Source organism: Thermobia domestica, chromosome 9 (assembly GCF_964235325.1).
Source record: "Thermobia domestica chromosome 9, izTheDome1.hap1.1, whole genome shotgun sequence".
Taxonomy (NCBI): Eukaryota; Metazoa; Arthropoda; class Insecta; order Zygentoma; family Lepismatidae; genus Thermobia; species Thermobia domestica.
The window spans coordinates 170,549,470-170,574,562 of NC_137462.1; the positions used below are offsets into that span (position 1 = coordinate 170,549,470).

Below are 25,093 nucleotides of genomic sequence, written 5' to 3' on the forward strand. Positions count from 1 at the left end.
TCGTTAACAGCTACAGGTGTAGAAAGATTATTTTCAGTATATATATATATATATATATATATATATATATATATATATATATATATATATATATATATATATATATATATATATATATATATAGATAGATAATATTTGATTCAAAATAAGAAACGAATTGACAGTTACATTATTTCCAGTTCAGACAAGAAAATAAGAACAAGATCACTTCATGTATAGACAGATTCCTTGCACTTCTGAACACGTGTTACAAGGCGGCAACATTGGAATGTTGTTGTCCCTTCCTGAAGAATCCTTTTACTTGCAACTCTTGCAACTACCACTATCACATTTAAGGTTGGCCTTTCTCGTTACCTTAAAAAACCCTAAACCTCCCGTGACGAACATTCTCTTCACAACACAACTTTGCACTTGTTTTTGAACTGACAATTCGTTTCTAATTTTGATCGAAGTATACTTGATTGAAGACAGAACATAATATAGAAAATATGAAAAAGACCTTGCTATCCTATTGTCAGTGACTATTTTGTAATGTTCTGTCAAAGAATATTGTGTGTTGGCAGTGATGATCAAGATGTCAAACATGCATTATTCTATCGGATTCTCTGCATTATATGATGTGTAAATTCACATTTCGTACTCAAGTAGGTAATATCTTATATATTGAATGATTTAAAGATTTATTTCATTTGGCAGCAAGTTGATTACAAAACTGTTCATATTCTATTGTGTCCTTGGTATATGGTCGTAAATGTAATAACTAGCTTAAGATTTTTTAATTGCCTAACGTCTGGACTATAGTTACAGAACATAACTAAATCCTAAAGAAATGCAGCCAATAACAGGTGAAGGTTTTAACATGTTTTACTGCGTTTCAAGGCTTAGAAGAAAAGTAACAGCACGGAACTGACGTAATTTAATGAAAACAGAATACAATTTAGTATTTTTAATAAATAAAAAAGTTATTCAAGTACAAATAGCACAATGTACAATATTTTCTTCTACACAAAACCACTTACGTATTCCACTTTTAGAAGTCTTTTTCACTTCAGTATACAATTACATTTAATTTACAGAAAAAAAAATATTACTGTAACATTGCTGAAAAGCTAACATTTTTCGCAATTAGAACAGAATTTTGAAAAACCTCACCTCAAGTATTAAACACACTTAGAAGAAAATTGTATACAGTGGAACCTCTATTGGCCGACTATCGCTTGTTCAATTGAAAACTGGTCGTTAAAAGGGGTGGAACCTTAATATATATATATATATATTGCTAAGCATACGAGTTGAGTTGATTTTAGTTTAGCGTCCCTTTCAGCAGCGAGGCTATATGAGACGTAGACCTACTGATTAACGTGGAATCCGAACCACATGAGCTCCCGCCGGGAATCGAACCCGGGTCTCCCACGCCAAAGGCGCGTACGCTAACCGCTTAGCCACGAGGGAGCTCTGCTAAGCATACGAAACACACACAATGGAGTGCTAGGAAAGTGGGTGTTCTACTTTCTTTCGATTCTCTCGCTACATGTCAATGATCCTACTGGAAGGGAACAGAAATATAGAGAGGAAAAAATAATGAAATTTTTCAGTTTTACGTCGTCTCACGATTATTATACGGATGGATGATTCATGAAAGCAAATAAATATGAAAGAATTGACAGAATGAGGATATAAAAGGAAATGCGTGAATATTTACGAATACGATGTCGTCCACTACAAACTCACTTGACCTAAAATCGAACCCGGGACTTTCGCACCAGAGATGAGTGCTCTACCACTGAGTTCCCGAAAAAATAAGAATATTTCGTCAATATTGTAAATGTCTTCTGCTGAATGGCCTTCGACAATTGACAAACTCCTCCCTTCCCACCTTCATCAATATCTCATTGAACATAATATTGTATTGTTGGCGGAATCTGACACCATCCATTGTTAGTCTGAAAGTTATCTTTTTCAAGCCGAGTAGCAATTTTTCTGTTAATAATGGACCACTAACGGAAATATTTTTGCACGTACACTTTTAACCTCTCAAAGAAAGTGGAATTCATTTCAGCAAACCTTCACCTCTGGGGACTCAGGTTCGATTTCCAGTGGGAGGTCATGTAGTTTGTATCCTACATTAAGTTGTTGGTTTACACCTTAGCCTTGCTGCTGAAATGGGTGCTATACTCCAAATCAACCATATAACTTCAGCAAGCGTTTCAAGACAATGCATTTTGTGTCTTTACTTTGGTTCTCTTGCCATTGTTGTATAAGTGAGTATAGTTTTTCTGCAGTTGAAAATTTCTAATTTTCTCTGTAAAACACATTTCGCATTTTCATTAATTACGCACACTCTGTTTTCGACACTTTTCTCTTGATCTTACTGCAAGACACTTTAAAGAAAAAAAAATCTCTTATGCATAGAGATGTGTGTGGATACAGATATCCGCACAATATAATTTCGGGAGTTATGTTTTCACTTCCTTTGCTGATGGCGGATAAAATTGAGGATTCTCGTGAAAAGAAAAGAATTTGTATGTCATTTCTCGAATAACATTAATTACTAACTTTTTGTACTAAAGTGTGTGTACCTAGGTACAGTATCACCATTTCGTGTTAACAAAATTATGTTTCGTTTGATCTCCTTTCTCCTGTTTTGTTTTAATGTAAGTTTGTATTGCGTTCGCTCACTCTTTTCTCTCAATGATCCTTCATCCTCTTTCCATCTTTGCTTACTGAACAAAAACGTTTACGCCTTATAAGTAACGAGATAAAAAAATAAATAAATAAATAAATAAATTAATTAATTAATTAAAAAAAACAGAGTAATGTGATCTGAAACTATTCAAATGTGTTATCAACTCGGCAGTTTTCTTGTTAGAGATATTGAGAAGATTTTAAGCAACTACATATTTTGTTTCCTTAATTTCATGATTTGTGTCTGCAAAAAGTTTATTGCATTTTAGTAAGCGTTTTAATTTACAATCCTACTGGATTGTCTTTAATACTAACTTGAATTTGATCGATTTCATATCGCATATATTAAAAAACAACAAGGTACGTAATTACAATTATGTTAAAAATTACTTTTAAAATCACAATTGCTGTATAGAACAAATACGATGCATATATCTATTATCTCATCTGCGGATGATGATGTTGCAGATGCGGGTGCGATTACAAATATTGCGGTTCGGATGATGCTAAATTTTGTATCCACGCAGGCCTCTACCTATACACTTTACAGCTACAAAAGACACAAATGGGAAAAAGACATCCTAAATTGGAGAAAGTGTTCCTAACACCCATGCTGTTTTTTCTTCAAACAAGAGGTGACCCTCAGTTGACAGGGAAAAAATGAAATTTTTAAGTTTTAGGTGCCACGGTCATGCCGGCTAGGCTAAAGGAGACTGTGATGATGAGAAATGAATGAATTGATGGAATGAAGAAAGTGGGAGAAAACGGGAGAACACAGAGGAAACCCACGCACACGGTGTTCGTCCACCACAAAGTTCATTTGACGCGAGCTGGGATCGAACCAGGTTCTCCATGCACCAGAGGTGAACGCCATCTCTACTATTGAGCCACCACGGCCCCTCTTGACAGGGGAAAAGTATATTGTCGAAAGTCCTCCTCTCCCCAGAAGTAGGTGCAACCCTCGTATAACAAGGGTTGGGCTGCCATTTTGGCAGTAGTGTGAGACAAGAACACAGCTTTCGTGCTTTCAAACAACCACAGCCCGTTGGATTTTCTTCAGAGGGAGTGGGGTGGAGGAATCTGACAGCTTAATGTTTTGATCTTTGTGGAATTGCTGTCCTGTTTTTAAGTGGTTGAGTTATATATGAAAACAAGTAATCAGTTAAGAGCGGATGCATGTACTTCCTTCTACTGCCTGTTGATTAGGTTGAGGAAGGGTCACTGAATGAGTTCGGAATACATTAACCTTACAAGATTTCAAATCAGCTCCTGGGAATATATATATATATATATATATATATATATATATATATATATATATACTCATTAAGTAAGGTGGCCATTAAAAGTAGTTCCACTGTACATTATTAATTTACCAATCTTCCATATATGCATTACATTCTTTTAAAACAGACGAAATTTAGCCATTTTATTTGTGTGTATGCTTAAGGTAATATGCATATTTGCTTACAAAAACTCAAGTTGTTATGCAAAACAACCCAAATACATTACTATCCCTTAGGAGTATATATGTCGAACATATCTAATAATGGTTAAGTTAAGAAGAAAAGTCCAATTTTATTGCAATATATCTATACATTACTTTGGATATTTACTATTTTTATTTTATGTCTTAAATGTGGTTTCATTCCTCTTCTTGCTTAACGCACAGCCAATTTACAACTAGAAGATAATTACAATACGGAAAGTTGAACCGTGTTTGCAGTTCTCTATTTTATCGATATTGTTTAATTTGTTTCAAAATTTTAACTTAATATTAAATAAAATGTAAGGAAAAACAGTTTAACACTTGCAAAAATTTCATCAAGAAACATTTTCTTCTCACTTCTGAAAAATATACACTTATCCTTTCACAAGAATCTTAAGAGAAAAAAATAATTAGACATCTACTGATGAATAAAATAATTTAGTATGTTGAAAGCAACGTCTTGACTGACATTACAACCACTAGGGGATTTAATTTAATTAAAATTAAATAATACATTTTCCTTAAGCTGGCAGAAATGACAGACTGATTTGAAAATCAAGGAAATCTACCAACATTGTATACTCAATACATAACCCTCACTCTTTATCGTGGCTGTATGTTCACTATGTGTAGGATGATAATACAAACAGCATTTAATTCTTATGAGGTACGCAGAAGATCAATATGATCACAATGTGAATAACGTACGTGATGTTAAACACAGATTTTTGCCTATTCTTTTGCAGACGTCTTCGGCAGTAATAAGTCAGTTTAGGTTGAAAATGACAGGAAGTATCACAAAAACTGATAAATACGGAAAAGCTCACTTAAGAAAGCATATACGAACTTCTTTCTGCACTATAAATCATATCTACCTGTCACAGTAGAATGAATAAGATGTTAACACATACAGAGCACAAATAGGTTTATAATTACTCGTACTTTTTTTTCTGTTCCCTTTTTCATTTATCAACTCCCACGTTACTCACTTCTTTTTTGTCATATTTAACCTAAACTGTTTACTACCGAGGACTTAAGTATTGCATGCTGCTGTATTAAAAAAAAATCAATGTAAATAACTGCACCTCTGTACGATAAAAAAAAAAAAAAAAATTAACACATAATATATACAGAAGCAAACAATATACTTATCAAGTATTCACAGTACCAGCTCAAAGGTTATTTCCTAAGCTAGTTTAGAGAGAACATAGATTCAACGAATATTAACAGTATTTCCACATAGGTTTCATACTTTATGTAACCACACTCCAACAAATTCACACAGGATCTATCAAATATTAATTTTAAAGTTGTTTTAGATGTTATTGTAAACAGGCGATGAAATTTGTCAGTAAGGAAAAAATAGGTAGTATTTAAGTACTTCTATAGTTCTGATTTACCATTATGAAGTTACTCAAACTTTCCCATTTTTCTTTTTTTCTTTACTTCTAAGTATATCAATATTCTTGTTTGCTTTCCATGCATAATTATCACAAAATGATCAGCCAATATTTGATTTCGCGGTTAACAGAGGAGATAATTAACTTCACACGAATGACTTCCAACGTATAAGCCTTAATATCTCTCTTTACATCTTTAGATTAGGTTTTTACCTTTTAGGTATACTTCTTTTCAATTGTAAATAATATTGGTGTATAAAATATACACAAACCAAGAGTAAAAATATAATTTTAAACAACATAAACAAGTGTGTTCTATTATTTTTGAAGTTCCGCCAGCATATTCGCAATTCAGTATGACCAATAAAATGTAGGAACATAAATGAAATTGAATATTTCATCATATAGCTCATTAAGCATTACAATTACACTTCTATTCGGGCTAATAACCACTTAAATTACGATGTTAACAACAGTATTAAAGAATGATATACTGCCATAAAGCGTATTTACAGATTATACAAACTGAGTTCTTATGCTATATAAATATTGCATACAGAATACTTATATTACACCAAGCTAACAGAATTAGAGACTTCATCCAAGTTTTGATATTACCTGTCGAGGAACGATTGCTCAAATATTCCGTGCACACTACTTACTTTCTTCGAAATACTGCACAATGTAACGAAATATATATAGAAACCGTCAATCATGGTTATATTGATTTATAGATACAGTCCATCGCTTCACATTTTGTTGTTTAGCCCCATAGCTCTTCTGAGCGTCCAAACTTATAAACAAGGGAACCGATAAAAATAAACGCATTTTGAAGAAACAACGCAACACCAGGCCAATGCTTCTTAGCTGCAAAAGAAAAACGAATACCACTGTACAATTACATATTTAAACATGGAAAAGCAACATGTAAAACAAATACTTACTAATGGGAACTACAGGATACATAACACATACAGTACTGACGTTGTTTCCGATTTAGGGTGACGATTTCAAATAGCACATGCCTTAAGAGAAGCCAGGTAATCACCATCGATGGTTATCTACTGGGCGGCCCTAGATCTTGGCAATCGCCCGACAACACAGTTTCCACTATCTGAGACTGGCACGAATGACAGATATATCTATTCGTGATCATTCTTCCTGACAGGCTTTCCAGAGTCTTTCAATGGTGCGGAGTCTCTTGTGAGACAATGCTCGCTTCAATAGGCCGAGGGCGCAATACTCTATCGGTGACTTCGCTGGAATGTCTGTGAACGGAATAACACGAATGCCAGTTTTTCCTGCCATGTGGTAGAGGAAGACGTGAGTTGAGAGAAAACTGTGACTTAATGCCTTGTCTTGATGCACCCACACACAATTCTAATCCCTCCCGTAGAAAAGGGGAATGTCGTGGCGATAAACGAGTGTAAGGACGTTAACCTAACCTTCGTATGTTTGGTAACACTACATATGATAAGCTTATCACTGTATCAGTATTCACCAATCATCAGTATTCACCTGATCATGAAAAACTTCGTACTTACCAATGATCATAATCATGACGTGCCAAAACTTTCCTTACATCGGTGAACCATCTTCGAAAGTCCCTCGAACTTTATGGTTGATAACAAATTGCATGTGGCTTGTGACAGTCATCTATTTGGTCTAGGAATTAATTCGTGCGGGTGGACAAGAGATGGCGCAACGAACGGAGCGTCCCACAGTTCCGTGTATCCACACATGTGTTGCAAACTCCTGTCATCGCGTATCGTTCGTAGTATAGGGCAGTGGATTAAAGCGTCAACAACACCAGTTTGTAGTTAAGTGAACATGGCGCAATTTGTGCCTGATAAAGTGTTTTTGCGGGGTGTCCTGCTGCATTACTTTAACATGCAGAAAAGTGCGACTGAAAGTCATCCTATTTTGGTGGAAGTGTATGGTGACCATGCTCTAGCTGAGCGAACGTGTCAGAAGTGGTTTGCACGGTTTAGAAGTGGTGATTTCGGCTTGGCAGACCAAGAGCGAGCTGGACAGCCAAAAAAATTTCAAGACGAAGAATTGACAGCATTGCTCGAGCAGGATTCGTGTCAAACGCAGGAACAACTTGCAGCAGCATTAGGCGTTGATCAAACAACAGTCTCCAAACGCTTGAAAGCCATGGGAATGATTCAAAAGATGTCACATTGGGTTCCACATGAATTGAAAGACAGAGACGCTGAAAGACGAAAAACCATTTGCGAATTGCTGCTTCAACGACAGAGCAGAAAGGGGTTTCTGCATCGAATTATTACGGGCGATGAGAAGTGGATCCATTACGAGAACCCTAAACGAAAAAAGGCCTGGGTGAAACCAGGTGAACCAGGTCCATCACAACCAAAACGAGATATTCACTGTGCAAAGGTTATGCTGTGCATATGGTGGGATATGAAAGGTGTGGTGTACTATGAGCTGCTGCAACCGGGTGAAACTATGAATGGAGAACGTTATCGACGACAATTAATGCGTTTGAAGCAAGCTCTGACCAGAACACGACCAGAATGGGAGAACAGACATGATAAACTTATTGTTCAACATGATAACGCTCGCCCACATGTCGCAAAACCGGTCAAAACCTATTTAGAAAATGTCGGATGGGAAGTTTTACCCCACCCGCCGTATTCACCAGACGTTGCTCCTTCGGACTACTACTTGTTCGATTGCATGAACAACGATTTGATTGGACAGCGGTTTACTTCTTCAGAAGATATCGAAACATGGGTCTCTGACTGGATCGCTTCCAAAGATGAGGACTTCTTTCGCCACGGAATCCGTACATTGCCTGACAGATGGGCGAAAGTGGTGGCTAGCGATGGACAATATTTTTCTTAAGGTATTTATGTATTTTGTGTTTGTACTATAGCTTCAATGTGTGCGTACCAACCACACGAATTAATTCCTAGACCAAATAGATAAATATATTCTTCGTCCATTGTAAAGCAAACTTCCAGTTTTCACGCGACATGTGCCGCTCAAATTTTCGACAGTACGCGCGATGTTCCTCAATATGTTTTGGCAAGAGCTTACAAAGACGTTCCTTGTGACGATTTTTCAAACCCAAATCGCGGTGAATTATGGTGTTCACTGTTTTTAGTGATGTTTGTAGCTGGTTTACGATACTCCTCCGTGTGGCTGGATTTTCGCAGGCACAAGAGCCCTGACCGAATCGTAGCTGATGTGCGGCTCGAGGTTGGCCTGTTTCTACCATAGATGTTCATTTTACTCCGACATCACTCACCCTCGCAGTGGCAGTTAGCCCTCGCTCTCGTTCACCCTTGCCCTAGCGAAGGGAATTGTCCATCAGCCTCGCGCACCCTCGCCCTCGTGGTGGAAACTTGTCCTCGCCCTCGCGAAGGGAGCTGTTCATCACCCTAGCAGTAAAAGGTGTCCCTCGCCCTCACGAAGGACGTTGTCCATCACCCTCGCCCTCGCGAAGGGAGTTGTTCATCACCCTCGCGCACCCTCGTCCTCGCAGTGAAAGTTGGCCCTCGCACTCGTTCATCCTCGTCTCGCGATGATGGTTGACCATCGCCCTCGCTCTTGTACTGGAAACTTCTCGCTTTCGCGCACCCTTGCCCTGCCAGTGGCAGTTAATCCTCGCCATCGCGATGATCAGATTCTCAATTTTCCAGCCTATCTGCTGAATTATTTCCTTAACATACGTCCTAAACAAAGAAAACTAAACATACCATCGTATAACTTATTTCGGATCACCTAAAATGGAACAAATCATTGACTACTCCACGCTTAATATTACCATGAATATGTTCAGACAAAATTTGAATAGTTACCTTTACATCTTTCGATGCAAACTAGTGTCGCCCATGAAACGAGACGAGACGAGAAATTAGGTTTACCATCTCGTCTCGTCTCAAATCTCGGAAACTTCTTTATTGTCTCGATTCTCGACGACTCACTTCTCGTCTCGTTCTGCAAATTTACACAACGATTCTCGTACAAAATGTATTCCCTTATCTAGAAGTTCTCAGAATCCTTCTGAGTCACGAGAGGTGTAAGAAGCGTATAATCTAGCAACATTTAAACCATATTTATTATTGGAATATATTGTGTAATGAATTGAGTATCTTTAAACGTTCATAAATGCTCTTCTTTGTGATCGTAGAATCACTTTTATCAATTTATAGGTTTTACGTACGGATCATTTAGCACTAAAATAGTGTTTGAGACCTAAGACTTGAAAGAAATAGTGTTACTCACAAGTCTCGAAAAATTATCGTCTTGTCTTGCAAATTATAAGAGTGATATAGGTCATGAGGTTTAAAAAGTGTTATTTTCAATATGTTGTTTCTTATAATTATAAATACATTGTTTCTTATAACATATAAGGAGATACATAAGATTTACTAAAAGATTGAGTTTGTTATTTGCACGAAATTAGTTTGATGAATTTCGTTCACAATTCCAGCAATAGCATCCTTTGTAATATGTGTTATATATTTCTTATGCCCAAAAATCATTGACCCAATTTTTAATGTTACTTTTGTGTGTAGAAGTTAGTTTCTATTTTTACTAAGGTGATGAGGAAGACACCTCTACTAAATTCAAAGAAATATCTGCGTCAGCACAGGACGAAATGTCGTTTGTCCCTCCCCATAGCGACACCATATTACAGCGCCTTCAGATCATCGGAGAAACATTTCACTGCCCCATCCCCTCCCATGAGCCCGTCATGAATCCAGTCCTGAATTCCAGTCCTAGATTACCTGTAGGCGTTATAACTGCAGATAAAAACTTTTCTTCGGGTACCGTAAATTGAAGGTTTGTTCTGACGACTTTTCCAAGAAATGCGTATTGGTTGGTGAGTAGGTAATATTGTATATTGTCTAATAATAATAATAATAATAATAATAATAATAATAATAATAATAATAATAATAATAATAATAATAATAATAATAATAATAATAAAGATAAGAACATGTGTCCGATCGAACTTTATTACTATTGCATAAGAACTAATTAAGAAATTATCATATTTAATGTATTTTAGCAGGACAATATGTTTTCAAACACACAATTAAAAGTAGAGGCTGTTCCTGAGGGAAGTCATATAGTTAAAAATTTAAAGCTTTCTTGCTTCAAAGTAAGGGGAAAAAAGGTAATCTAATGGACTTAGAAGATGCAGGGCTCGACTGGGAACACTATTGCGGGACCCCAGGTTCTCAACCACCTTGCATATATAATGCATATACTACCTTGCTCAAGACACACATATATATATATATATGCTGCTTGTGTGTCTTTTAGCATATAAAACTTGGTTTTGGGTGGGAGAAGAGAAGAAAAAAACTGAGGCTATACTATCTGGGTGTTCATGGACGTATCATACCACTTAATAATCTATTTTTACAACAGAAGTTGGAAACGTAAAGAAATAAACTACTGCTCAATCAACTTCAGAACAACTGCTTGTTTCCAGAAACTTAATAAAAACTATTCATTTAATAATTAAGCGCGAGCCCGAACGTGAGCCCAGCTGAAAGAAATAAGCCCGAGCCCAGTTGAGAGAAGTGAGCGCGAGGCCCGAGCTTGCCCAGTGCAAAATGGCCATTTATGAACAAAAGTCATTCCATCAAGCCTTTTTCCATCTGATCTACTGTATTCTGTTGGTTCTCTCACTGATTGTGTTTGTTCAGATATCAGCGCTCTTAAGATTATGTCATTTACTGTTGAATGACGTGAGAGACTGTCTGTCTATCAGTACTCTTTAAACATGACAGTGTAGACACTTATCTAAAAAGTCTCTAGCACAGGCAGGGTGCGAGGGGGCTCATAAAGAGTAAAAGAAAGATTTAAAGAGGGGGCCCAAGAATTAGAAAAAGAACTTTTTCTAGGAAGTCCAAATACGCGTATTAATGCTTGTCCCCTCCCCCCTCCCAGAACAAAATCTAAGTTACGGCGCTGGTTGAAATATAGGATATAAAACAAATAAAACGGAAGGAAAAGGTAAATAAATATTTAATTATATTAATATTTTAAACTACGATTGCGTACTAATTATAATGAATAAATGAAAAAAATAACAATATGAACTCACCTTAATTGTGTATATTTCACATAACTAAGACAAGTTCATATTGTCATAAAATGTATCCTTTGCATATGTCACTTATAACAGCAGATTCAGTTAATTTATTCCAATGTTTTAGTGAAATGAAATGATATTATCTAGTTTACGAACTTCTGCAGTCGACTAGAACATATTTTTCAATTCGATTGGGGTAGAAGTGATACATAATCAGCCAGGACACGGGGTCTCGAAACACTCCTATCAAAATTCTCGATTACCTGGTTTTCCCTACTCCTAACATTCACACGAGGAATCTGAGAAAGTTGTCTCGGTTTGTGTTACTACAGTCGCCAGAAATTTCCGCAAATGGGGGTCATGAGAAAGTTGTTTGTATTTGTCTATAATTTATGTTGTAAGTTGTCATCTGTTTTGAGAATTAAATGAAATAAACTCCAGATTGCACGAGGATTAAAATACTGTACAGCTCTGGTCAAAATTCAACATAAAATTAACAACAAGCGACATCCACAATAAACAGAATTAACTATTCGACGTCCTTGGCTGTTACCATGCAGATGTAGCATAAACCCTAACTTCAATGCAAGGACCAAATGATACTTGCTAAAAACAAAGAAAAATAAAAACTTACAGTTTGCTACGAAATCCGCAAATAGTATCCAACAGGCAGCTATAACAGCTCCAAATCCCAGAACAAAGCCAATGAAGAGCCAAGCTCTGGCACCACGCGCTCCAATGCATCCATTGGAATATGAGTCGCCTCTCACCTGTGCATTCGATACAGAGTTAATCCTGAAACAAAAATCAACAATGTAAGAGACTAAACGCATTTTGTTCCCTAAAACAACGCTCAAACGGACGTGTTACTTTTCATTCTTATTACAGGTACTTAAGGAGTGCAATTTTGTTTCGTTGCATGCGCTGAGAATGCAAAAACAATAAAACTTCCATGTATCATCTTATGTGAGTGGATGAAGTCTGTCCAACCACCTACTTCAACAAAAAGTGCTCACCTGTCGCACAAGGTTAAATAAATAAATGTAGTTTTAAAATTTTCATTGCACACATATATTTCCAAAAATGCCAAACTAACCTCATCTTAACTAAATTCAAATTTTAACTCCCGAATAAAAAATATTGTAAATAAGGTTTCGGCTTTTTCCTATGTCTTTGTTCACGAAAATAATAAAGCAAGCACTTCTTGAAATTTGCTACCTGAGCCATATCACAATCAACCCTTCACATACATATACTCATGTGTTATAATGGAGCTTCTATTAAACAACTATTGTGGCTCCACTGAAAACCCGTAAAGAGGGTTTCTCGTCAATTAATAGGAGGTTTCTTTTTTTTTTTTTTTTTTTTTTTTTTAAATACAGTATTGCTGCTAAGAATACGAAACACGTAAACTACAGTACTGTGTATGTGGGTAGAGATTTCCTTCTTTAAAAAAAGTTTGAAATAAAACTTAATATTTTATTCATTTGTATTCATTACTTGGAACTAAGCTGACGGTTTACAATCAGCTGAACTCGAGCAATTACCTTCTTATATAAGTTTATAAACATTTTAAATAAGTCACGAATACTCACGAGGCTTATCATTGGAGTTCATAACTAAAATTACACTCTTTCGCAACTGCTTAATAATAGTGCTATTTAAATCGGTTTTCCGCTTTCAAAACCAGTTTTCGGTTTTTAAGATCGCGATTTGGGTTAGAATACTGCTATTCAAATAGGATTTGTGGAAAAGGAAGAGCAAATAAAGGAAAATAAGTTCTGGTTCATACTCAACGAAAGAAATACAACGATATAAAATGAAACTTTTTAACGCCAAGTGACAATTCGCTAGGATGCTGGAAACATAACGAAAACAGGTATTCTGCACGTAATACTTTGGCTAAAGAGTACCTGTCTATACCCACAACAATAGTATATTCAAAAAGATTTTAATCCATTCGGAAACATAGTTACAGTAAAACGAAGTTGTCTCAAGTTCTTATGTCCAGGTACATTTTTACACTTGAATTTGAATTTTTCATATTTATATATAAATCAATATTATAAAAGATATTAGCAATTTATGCAACTTGAGTCATTATATTTAAACATAATATAATGTTGAAACTATTTTGCTTTCGAAGTAGCTTAAGTTACATACTATATTTGTTATATTAAAAAAGAATTTCATATTACTAGTAGTAGTATTTCGCAGGTAGTTGTTCTTTGTATTCTTCAGTTCTATTTGAATTGGATTCTATTGTACTGTACTTTATTGTAGATTATTTCAATTAAGTTACATAACATCTTTTTCTTTTTCTTTCAATTTTTGACAGTATAAAATTTATGTCTTACGTACTATACATCAAATTTAATGTGAGTTTTTAAATATCTCTCTCTATGCTTCACTGTGTAGTCTGCCGACAGTGACCTGCCTAATTTTGTCACAATGCACGTATTCGATCTATATGTCGAAACAGGAACAATGCCCTCATTATGCCTGAAAATTTTAAGCTTAAGGTACTTGAAATTTTATTTTTTTAATATGAAGTTTCTTCCGAATGAGCTTCAGCCTAGCTCAATAAGTCTGTTAATTTCTTCATTAATGTTGCCATCAATAGATATACTGTCCCACATAGACGAAGGTATTCACGTATAACTCCGTATTTTCATCTTCAATCTTTGATTTGCTGACGAAGTTGTTTCTATATGTATTTTCAACCCAATTTCCTTGCTCTTCTATTATATACTGCACTTTTGTGTTGTAGCCTGTAATGGGTCAGATGTTGCTAGTTTTCCCCTTGTTCTTCCAGTTCAGAAATCGAAACATATTCAAATACATATGTAAATACTTTGGGAGAAATAGTGTACATATAACTACTGCAACAACAGCTTTTACCGTAATTAGCAGCATCTACTAAGCTCAGTTCTCTTTTTCAAAACCACACTACAAAACAGCATGGACAGATTCATAATGTATTCATAATGTTTTTAGCCATTAAGCAAGAAATTTGAATTAGAGTTATAGTTCCTTCAAATGTATAAACCTTTCCTCTTCAACTTCATCGTCTTATATTTTAGTTGATAAAGTTGCCAACAGATCACGACACCATTATCATAACAATGTGGAACGGTAGGAGTTACGAATTTCAATAATGTGTTGTACTTTTATGGTTAGAACCACGCAATATTTAGTCACAGGCGCAAAGTACGATTCTCCGCTTATTAAATTCCAATTCGAGACAGGATAGTTTTTGGAACTATAATATATATACTAGAGTACTCTATAGGTTACTTTTGCTCACAAAGGTCTGCGGTCTGCCACGCAGATTCTGGTTGGGCGACGTCGTAGATCATATTGCCGATACTTTTGGTTTTCTAGACGAAACTGACGTAACACACCAAAAATTTTGGCTTTTCACCAGGAATCGACTAGGCTTGATACACTGAACTGAAGTCAAGTCCGGAGATCAGCAGCGTTTGTGTAATTGGGAGATACAAATATAACATTGAAGACTATTTCATTTTATTTATTTACTAGTTGTTGCAACACGCCTTCGGTTCACTGTACACTATAGATTAAAATCCTGTTTAATACGAAGTTCTAATTGTTTAAATTTAACTTCTTTTTTACTTTGATTTTCCCAAATATTTTGTGGTTACATAAATTTAAATATGTTTATGACCCGCTAAAGGTAGTATGACTTATGTGGGTTGGCAGTAAATATTGAACTATCCTCAAAATAAACGGGAACAACCGTACATAGTTTATACAGTGTTCATATTGCTCAAGTTACTAAATTCTATTATACTTAGCATGGGATAAATACTTCTGCTTTTTACATCGGTAATTAGAACCTTATTTACATTTAATACCTTGTTTTAAACAACAAAATAGCATAATCAGTATCCATTTTCAAATGAAAGTAGGCAGATAGCGAACGCAGTGGAGTAGCCATTGTTACCGTAACTGTTAAGAATTAGCGTTACACAGAGGTGATTTTGTATTACAAATTAAGATTTATTACGTGTTATTACCACTCTTACTTTCAAATTAAAGTTACTATTATTATTGAAACTAACATTACTACCGAACAAAAGAATATTATCTTTCTACTAAAGTTTACAGGCCATTTTCAAGTTCCCCTGAACACAAGTTTCTGCCATCACAAATTCTATTTCCATCACCTGACCATAAAGCTTTCATTACACTAAGCAGACGTTGACTATGTGTACATATACACTGTATTGGGTTGAACAAATTTGCTGGTTTCTCGAAAAATTCCGTAATTTACAACCATTATTACTATCCTTTTCACGGGTTGTATTATAGATATCACAACAGAGAACTTAATTGGCAGTTCACTTCTACATAAATTAATTTTAATTTTCGTTCGTATCTCTTGTTAAATCATTAAATGAAAACAGTGTTAGGTCGCACAATAAGACAAACCCAACAATGAAAACAATTTAAACTTGGACTTACGTTACAATAAACATACACCGTGTTTATAAATGAATAGTGCGGTTTTAAAAATTAATAATAAATTTATTTTATTGCCTTACATGGGTAAAACCTACACCGTAAGGAGTAGCAACAATTCATTTATAAACACGCTGTATAATTCTTATATATAACTAACAGAGTTGGCTGGTTTAAACCAGCTGTTTTTCTTTTTTCTTTTCTTTTCTTTTTTTCTTTTTTTTTTTTTTTGTTAAATTTAAACCAAAAAAGAAAAAATGCTTTAAATCGTATGAACTTAATTGTGACGTTTTCACATATCAAACCATCTGCATTAGTTTGCTCCTTTTCACCTTTCAATCAAGGCGTCCCATGTTCCGTTCTCAATCGAACCACAACCCATCTTTCAAGTGTAAACCAAGTAGCGGTTTGGATGTCATTTTAAGCGAAAGTCTTCTTCTTACCTCGGTATTACATAAGGATGTTAATCTTAAATACACGAAACGAAAAAAAAAAAAAAAAAAAAAAACTATATGCCTGGATGCCTGTTGTTTTATAAAGAAACGAAGATTGCTTAAATATATTGATAGAAATTGGCAAAATTTATCGACTGCCTATGTAGCTTCCACCATTTGTTTGGATTGCATTTTCAGTTTTAATTTAATTGAATGATATCTACATATTAAATTTGTAATTTAATACATCAGTTTTAACGTACTGATTATGATACGTTGACCATAAAATTTTACATGCCAAGCAATAACGGGATTTTTTCATTATTGCTTTACATTTAAATCAATAACAGGATTTTCCCAATGGCTAAGGCGGGAGTTTCACGATTTATATATAATTCTCTATAATAGTTTCACTTGTGCAACTGTTTATCTTTTTGTCCTTCTGAAATGACTCTTGACAATTATATTAACAAATATGTAAAGATCAGTACAAACGTATTTTTATCAGGAGTCCTTCGTGAGTGAGTCGGCAGACTCATCGCATTTATGGCCAATTAGTCCTGGTTTCGAGTCCAAATGGAGAACAATTTCTCTCGGATGTAAGCCGAGAAGCGGTTTGAATTCCACTTTAAGCTTATGTGACCCCTTCCAGCATAACCCGGTTGTTGCATAATAACATCACGGCGAAACAAACTTATTTATGTCCATATGTAATATAAATACATAGAGCAAATTATTTAACCAAAAAACTGGTTTAAACAACAACAACAACAAAAAAAAAGGGGTTTAAACAAACAAACAAACGGATTTTTCGTTTTTTTTTTTCAATAAAATCCATGGTTTTTGCCAACCCTGATAACTAAAACTATTAAGTATAACATTTACTGTACTATAAGGATAAATGACATAGATAATTAACTAAGGTCATTTAAATTAAAGACTGTAGATCTAGTTCATAGGCCCGTAGAATGTATTCCACGCCCGAAGTTTCCTGGTGCCACCTGGAGGTCTAGCAATGTAAAACGAATTTGAAGCAATACATAAAAAACACGATAATTTGTGAACACCATTAAGAAACTGCATAAGTTAAAACGCCAAACCAACCCTTACTGTCATAGTTGTAAGTATATCAAAATTAAAGCTGTACGGGAGAAAGAAAACTTACATAAAGAGAGATATGGTTCCCACTACTCCACATACATGATAAGCATGATGAAAATCTGCCATTGATGGATAACATGCTGCAACATCAATTATGAACCACCAACCTGTGAAAAACTGAAGAAAAAAAACTACTGTAATTTCGCATTCGATGCATACATATTAACATTCAAACCACTCGAATCGGATTATATAAAAACAATAATTTTATATATATAATTAATTGTTGTTTTTACAACAATATATATTTATAAAATGAGAAACATCACACTACAGACAAGAACTTTAAAAAAAACTTCCCAAAGTACTGTTTTCAAAAAGTAGTTCTCAACTTATGTATAAGCGTAGATTTTCTCAAAATTAAAAAAGCCATTGCCTACCACTCTCCTAAAAAGTAATTCGCCAGCTACGTTCCTCAAAGAAAAGGGAGAAATATATATATATATATATTAAAAAAGCATCTATCGAAGTATCAAAGGAAGAAGTAGTTGGTAACAAAGAATTAAATTATACTGGTTTACAAAATTAACTTTTTTTTTTTTTGTATGTGTGTTACACAAACGTTAGTGTCTCATCCCATGTTATAACTTTTTACGCTAAATTCAAATATGTACGTTCTGCCCCATCTGCCTTAGTTTTCACATGACACATCTAGAAAATCCCGGATTATTCAATTTATATCAATTGTTGGTATTAAAAAAAAAAAAAAAAAAAAAAAAAGTACTTCTACTCTAATTATTGTAGATGAGCGAATGGAAATCAATATACTAGCAATCATTCAACCTAAAAATGTAGATATAATTTGCTACTTCATGACCCTGGCGTAGGGCCGAAAAATTTTAAAAAAACTGCACTTTTAGTAAAATTCAAGTTTGTATCTGCGTTACCGCCACAAACTAAGTAGGTGGTGGTTTCGAATTATTTATAAGAAACACACCACATACATAAAACAAAATGAATAGCGGAACATTGCTCACCCAGGTTCTTGAGAATAAGACGATAAACTTCCTATTATTTTTCTAAGTAGATTTGTGTGCAAGGGGAAATGTTAATTCCAAATACAAAAGGAAAAAAAATCTCATTACACGAAGGGATAAAAGAGAAGTAAATACAAATTAAAGAAATCGGACAGCATTGGAGCAATCTATTTGTGTTGATACTACCTTTCCATTTGCGAAATTTCTTGATGAACACGTCCGCCATGCTCGTTTCAAACAGCACCAAGTTAAACCCGGAAGAAAGGTGATGGTTTACGAAATGCAATTTCAGTAACATGTTACATCCAATACGGATATGATCTCGAGAGTGAAGTTCATATGCAATACCGCGAAAGCTCTCTGCTTTGTGGTTGCCAAAAAGTTCTTGCAGACACTCTTAAAAGACAGTCATGTCAGTTCTCCAATATTCCATAACAGTTCAATCGAACTGCCATCATCCATTAATTCTTTAGCTTAAAATTTTAGAAATAGTCCCTCCCTAATTTTTGTGTTGCTGATCTTCAGGAATTTCTGTTGCAAGTATATGAATTCATGCAATGTTTTGTGCCATGGCTTTCACAAAATCTTAGTTGAGGCAAAATTTTGTGAGCTGTAGAGGTAGGTATAATTACTAGGGTCAAGAAGAGGAGTGTGCACCACATTCTTCTGTCGAAACAGTAGCGCATTGCGACACTCGCTTATATGTTGATTTCTACAAAATAGTAAACAATTTTGTAAGAGTAACGAAGAGGTGAGGAACAGAAAAAACTGTGAATTATTACTCCGATAAACTATTTGAGAAGTTGATAAATTTCAGCGTCACACAATGCGTAGCTTCCTGCTTAAGCCTTTGGGTAAAATACTTCGTGGATGAAGAACATTTTTTTTTTCTTTAAATCCTGTGACCATAATCTAAATGGTTAACTCGGTTCTAACATTAAAAAAAAATATAATACATGAGATGTTACTCCCTGTTTTAAATTCATCAATCTTCAACGTCTTATTCGATGAAATTTCACTTATTTTAAGTTTGCATTCAATTCAACTTCAATATCAACTGCCAGATACACATTAAGACTTTTTCACTACAAAAACGATTAGGTGTTTATTTTTTTTTTCTTTCTTTCAAAAAGCAAGTACAAACAAAAAGCAGAAACAAAAAGTGCTCAATTTGAAAATTTAAAAAAGTTTAAAAGTAAGTGTGCAATATTATCGAATGTAAATATTCGTTAACTCTCTATCAATGACAATACAAGATCACAGAAAACGTGTAAGATTAAATTAATAAAAACGAATGCTTAAGTGCAATTCAAGGTCAATATTCCATTATTAAATATGCATTTTCTCAGTCCATCTAGTAATATTAGCTCCGTTTACCAACACTAGACGTCAAGTGATTAGCTCATGTAATTTTCAAGTGGCAGTTAAGGGTTCGAAACATACCTTCCTTTCTTCTTTCAACTCGTTCGGAAAGACATAAGGGATTAAAAGAAGAAATGTAGTGTGTTGAATTCACGTTGTTTCACTGTTGATTTTTGGAAACTTTACTGTTAGAGAATAAAGGAATTTTTTTGTTTTTTCTACAATAAGTAGAGAAAAAAAAATCCATAACGAGCTTCGTAAATATAAACAAACAGTGAAAGAATTGAAATTATATCTGAGTTTAACGTTCTATGACTATGTTCTTTAGGCTAAGAGAAATGGATGATTAATGAGAGCGAATGATTGTGAAAGTCAAGCTTTAGTGCTTTGTCAACGCGAATCGAAGCTGGGACCACATAGACCGAAGACGCACGCACTAACCACTAAACCAGCGGGGAGACTTCTACAACGTATGCGAAGAAGGAAATTGAAATACTCTCATGCCAGCAAGTTTTAAGTTACCAAAAATCTATTGAAATTGCTACTCAAGAATTTTACCTTTGAAAATATTAATAAAATGAAATGAAATCTTTGAGTTTTACGTCCTACTATTATGCCGGTTAGGCTAAAGAAGGCGGTGATGATGAGTAATGAATGAAATGGCGGAATGAAGAAAGTGTGAGGAAACGGGAGAACCCTAAGGAAATCCACGCACACGCTGTTTGTCCACCTCAAAGTTCGCTCGGCGGGGGCTGGGATCGAACCCGGGACCCCAAGCACCAGAGGTGAACGCTCTACCACTGAGCCACCGGAGCTCCACTAAAAATTCCTCATGACTGTGTCTAATCTAATACAGGTAAAGACATTAATAATAATAATAATAATAATAATAATAATAATAATAATAATAATAATAATAAACTCATATTTAGTTATTTAAAAGCGTGCTGGTATACCTTACGGCGGTTACCAGAAACAAGACTACAAATGAAAAAAGGAAAAAAAGAAACTACGAGAGTAAGAAATTTCTTCGGTGGTTTAAATAAAATTAAAAGTATGAGGAACGTACTACTTTTAATGCAATACCCACAACTGATACTACGCCAGCTCCTATGGACGCATTGTATGCGGATTCACAACGTTCGCCTTGCTTATCCATACTACGCAAATCTAGCACCTGGTAACCGCTCAATGTTGCAAGTACATAATATACAAATGACAACCACGCCCGCTGCAATAAATTAAGATTTCACTAGAGGAAATTTCCCCCTCCCCGACAGGCACACATAACTGATGTTAACTTACGCTTCACTTAATAAGTGATAGCTTCTGTTGGTTAAGTTTCGCATAGCTTAAAGTCCGTAAGCGTGCCGCAGCTTAACTTCGGTTAGTTAGGTTAAGCTTACCTTCCCTAAGTGTAGCTTAGGTTAGATTTCCACATACCACAGACACATCTCATAGACGTCTAAGGGAAATCAAGAATAAGAACATCGTCTGAGTTTGTCATGACGTATAGCGCAAGCACGTGTTCTTGTATGTCACGTATAGTAGAGCGCGGTGTGTGTGTGATACGTGATGTTGTTTTGGTAGTTAAATACGTGTGTTCTTGTAAGTTTGTATTATGACTGCAATGTGTAATGCTTGTGATGTTAACTTACGTGAATTTTCTGCCTTGAAAATTTATTGCCGTAAATGTGGGGCAAGTTTAAAGTTGTAAAAGGATAGAGGACATTATTTTTTTCAGTGTAATCGACGGGTTAATGGAGTAAAGTACTTTTGGCGTGTCTCTGCCCTTCGTGGAACATTTCTTGGAAAAATCAAAGTTACATGTGCATCAGATTGTTCATTTTGTTTTCCATTGGTGGCATGTTACGGAAAGTCGCCAAAGTAATTGAACATGAATTTGATAGTACAGTCATGTCCAAAATGATTGTTGCATATCTGTAACTGTCTTCTTGTAAGAATATAATTTGATAATGATTTTGCAGGGTACTTTTAATACTGATACTAGCCGATGTGTGTAATCGGGAAATATATATTTGTGGTAAATTTCATAGAAAAAGAATTATAATTACGAAAATTAGAGTGAGTAAAACAAAATGTTGCTAAATGGGCAAGAAAGCTTTACATTCGTTTTATTGTTCTTATTTACTGCTCTTTTGACAAGAAAGTTGCCACACACATGTCTTTGCCGATTATACACATACTAACATTATAAGAAACATCGGGCGAATTCGATATCAAATTATATTCCTACAAAAACATTTATAGACATGCGACAATAATTTTGGACATGAGTGTACATATTTTTTCTTGCTTGAATTTTTATGCATGATGCGGATTTTTTGATTGCTGATTTCATTCTTAATTTTGATATTGTGGTAAGTAGTCTTGTTTACTTTCGTGTATTACAACTTTGGGGGAATGGAGGTGTTGTATTACGTAAATGTGAATAGCGTTTTCTCGTAAATTATGTGGGGGATTTGAGGACATGCCACCCCCTCCCCCCATTTGTTAATTGGGCTACAGCTGGAGCGTGCTTTGTAAACTTTAGCCCCGGGGACAAACTTTATAATACACGTTCCATTGGAAAGGATGTTATGTAGAACTTTGGGTTCGAGCTGGAGCGGGTTTGGTATACTTAAACCCCGGGGAATAAACTTAATAATACACGCTCCAGTTTCCCTTTGTAGATATCAGAAAGCATGTATAGTTTACTTTTTTTTTTTTAATATTCTAATGTCTTGGTGACCATGTTCTTGTTTTAAATATGGCGGTGTGTGTCTTCGATCGAAAATAGTCCCAATCCGCAAGGGTACTACTTACGCCATTGTGTTATAACTGGAGCGGGCTTTGTAAAGTTCACCCATTACTCTTTGCTCCGATAATTGGAAGTAGTGACATTGTTCCTATCGTCGTATCTGAAGCCGATTTTGTAAAGGTAACTGGGAAATGAAGCCGGAACAAAATACGAGGAAACATGAAAATGTTTACCGGTTATATAAACGAGACTCAAAATCGGGTCCGGGGCAGTAGGTCCAAAAATGAGATAAAATTAAATTCATGCTAACGAAGTGTAATGTGGTATTTTCAAGTGTCAGAAGCTGCGTCTTGTTGGTACTTTTTCCGAGTGGAGGCATGTTGACATCATGCATTATGGTGTAATAAAGAAATTCATTCCCAGCATTCAAGATTACAGTTGCATGTGACATTGAGTTGTCAGTTTGGTAATAGTATACATGAGAACCCCCTGATCTGAGTTTCTTCTGTGTTCTATTACCACTTCTACATGAAATACCATAAATTTTCTACGTAGTGCAATAGTAAGAAGTATCCATGTGCACAAGACATGCGATATGCGTTAAATTCCCCCCCTTCTACACACACATATAGTCATAGATAAAGTACAAGGGCACTACACATGCAGATATAAAGTACAGGTACGTTCTTTTTTATTTTCGTATCAGTCGATAAGTAATTAAAAGTCGCTTTGTTACCCCCTTTGTAAGTTCGTACATACTCAATGAATAATCCCTAAAAATATGAGCGTCCTGCTCCTTCGGGAACTGATGCAGCTTCATGTATACTATATCCGTCAGTTTTATATCACCTATGTTGATGAAAAAGAGTTATTACGTTATGTGGAGCGGCACGGATTATACTGAAATTGAGCAGAAAGTTTGGCAATCGTATGAAGGAATTGAAGAGCATGAAATGTTACTGGCAAAAGTCGGCACTCAAAGGTTTCGAGGACGCAAAGTTGTCGATGGACTCCGTGAGATAGCTTTCGTGCTTTTAAGCGACTATTTACTACAGGTTAGTTTCTGCTTTTTACACTCTACTGTTATGGAATATTTTCAACTATTTACACGTAAAACGGTAAAGTTCCCTTGAACTGAATGTGCACCGAGGTATTCTTAAACACATTCTAAGATAATGATAATGAAATTCTTCATAAATGATAAAAACGTCGCTTTTGAGACAAAATACTGGACCCACTCTGCGACACAAAGGCCCTCAAACCTCGGTTAGAATACTGAAACATTAACAACCACAATGCAATTAGACGAGCCTTTTCAAGTGCAAGGGACAAAGTTCACCAGCTAAATTTATCGTAAACGTGTAATTACTTTTTCTTGAAAATACTAGATTAGTAAATGGAACACAATTTACACTAGTAAACAAGTGATTACCTCAAGTTTACCTATGATAACAAAGCGTACGTAGTTATATTTAACCTATCACTTTCCAATATGAAGCACATTAGGGTAAACTTTAGAAAGGTATAGTAGAGCAGGATAGAGTAAGAGTAGGGATAAGTAGGCTAGGAGTAGTAACGGGTTAGCTTAAGTTTGGGGAAGTTTTGATCCATTTTAATAAAATAGTGTAATTTTCACTTCTGAGTGAGTATAGCGAGCATTGTAAAGTTAACCCGCACATTACTTTACAACTAGACAAATAAGTAATAAATATATTTTGTTTCCAGAAAAAAAAGTATACATACCAGAATACCTGCAGCTATTGAAGCAATGGCATTTCGTTTGTCATCTCCGTTAAACCACTCACACGTTGGTATATGTATATTCTCAAAGCATCCGGCCATTTTAAATATTCAAATATCCGTATAATTGCACAAGTTACGACCTTATAGTTAACTAAACTAACTACATGTCCAATATATATTGTAATATTTATATATAAATAGTTCCTGTCAAGTATCAGCTGCTGAAACTAATCGTGGAAGTCTTAAGATTTACAATCAGTGTGACCAGACTACCCAGTGAAAATATTTCGTACTAACCTATACAGAAAAAAGTACTAGCTCTGGGGAGAAAAGTACTAAAATTTCATCTGCTCCTGTTTCATCCTATTTATGACATTTTACGATATTAATATCTTATTAGAAGGTTTCTGGCAGCTCCCCCTCCCTTGTGAGTGGGGGAGTGACCTCCCATATTCTTGAAAGAACCCCAAACGTTAAATCTTTTATAGTCAAAATACGATACAAACCGAGCAAA

At 35.1% G+C, this 25,093-nt stretch overlaps 1 protein-coding gene across 1 annotated transcript; it reads right to left on the minus strand.

Moving 5' to 3' along the window:
* Nucleotides 1-931: 931 nt before the first annotated feature.
* LOC145695202 (transmembrane protein 50A-like) lies at nucleotides 932-24,837 on the minus strand. Its single transcript, XM_081772187.1, has 4 exons — nucleotides 24,580-24,837; nucleotides 17,741-17,853; nucleotides 12,291-12,451; nucleotides 932-6,441 (listed from the first exon to the last, which is right to left on the minus strand). The coding sequence occupies exons 1-4, from the start codon at nucleotides 24,676-24,678 to the stop codon at nucleotides 6,338-6,340; spliced, it is 477 nt and encodes a 158-aa protein (XP_081628313.1). The 5' UTR covers nucleotides 24,679-24,837; the 3' UTR covers nucleotides 932-6,337.
* Between the last annotated feature and the right edge of the window lie 256 nt (nucleotides 24,838-25,093).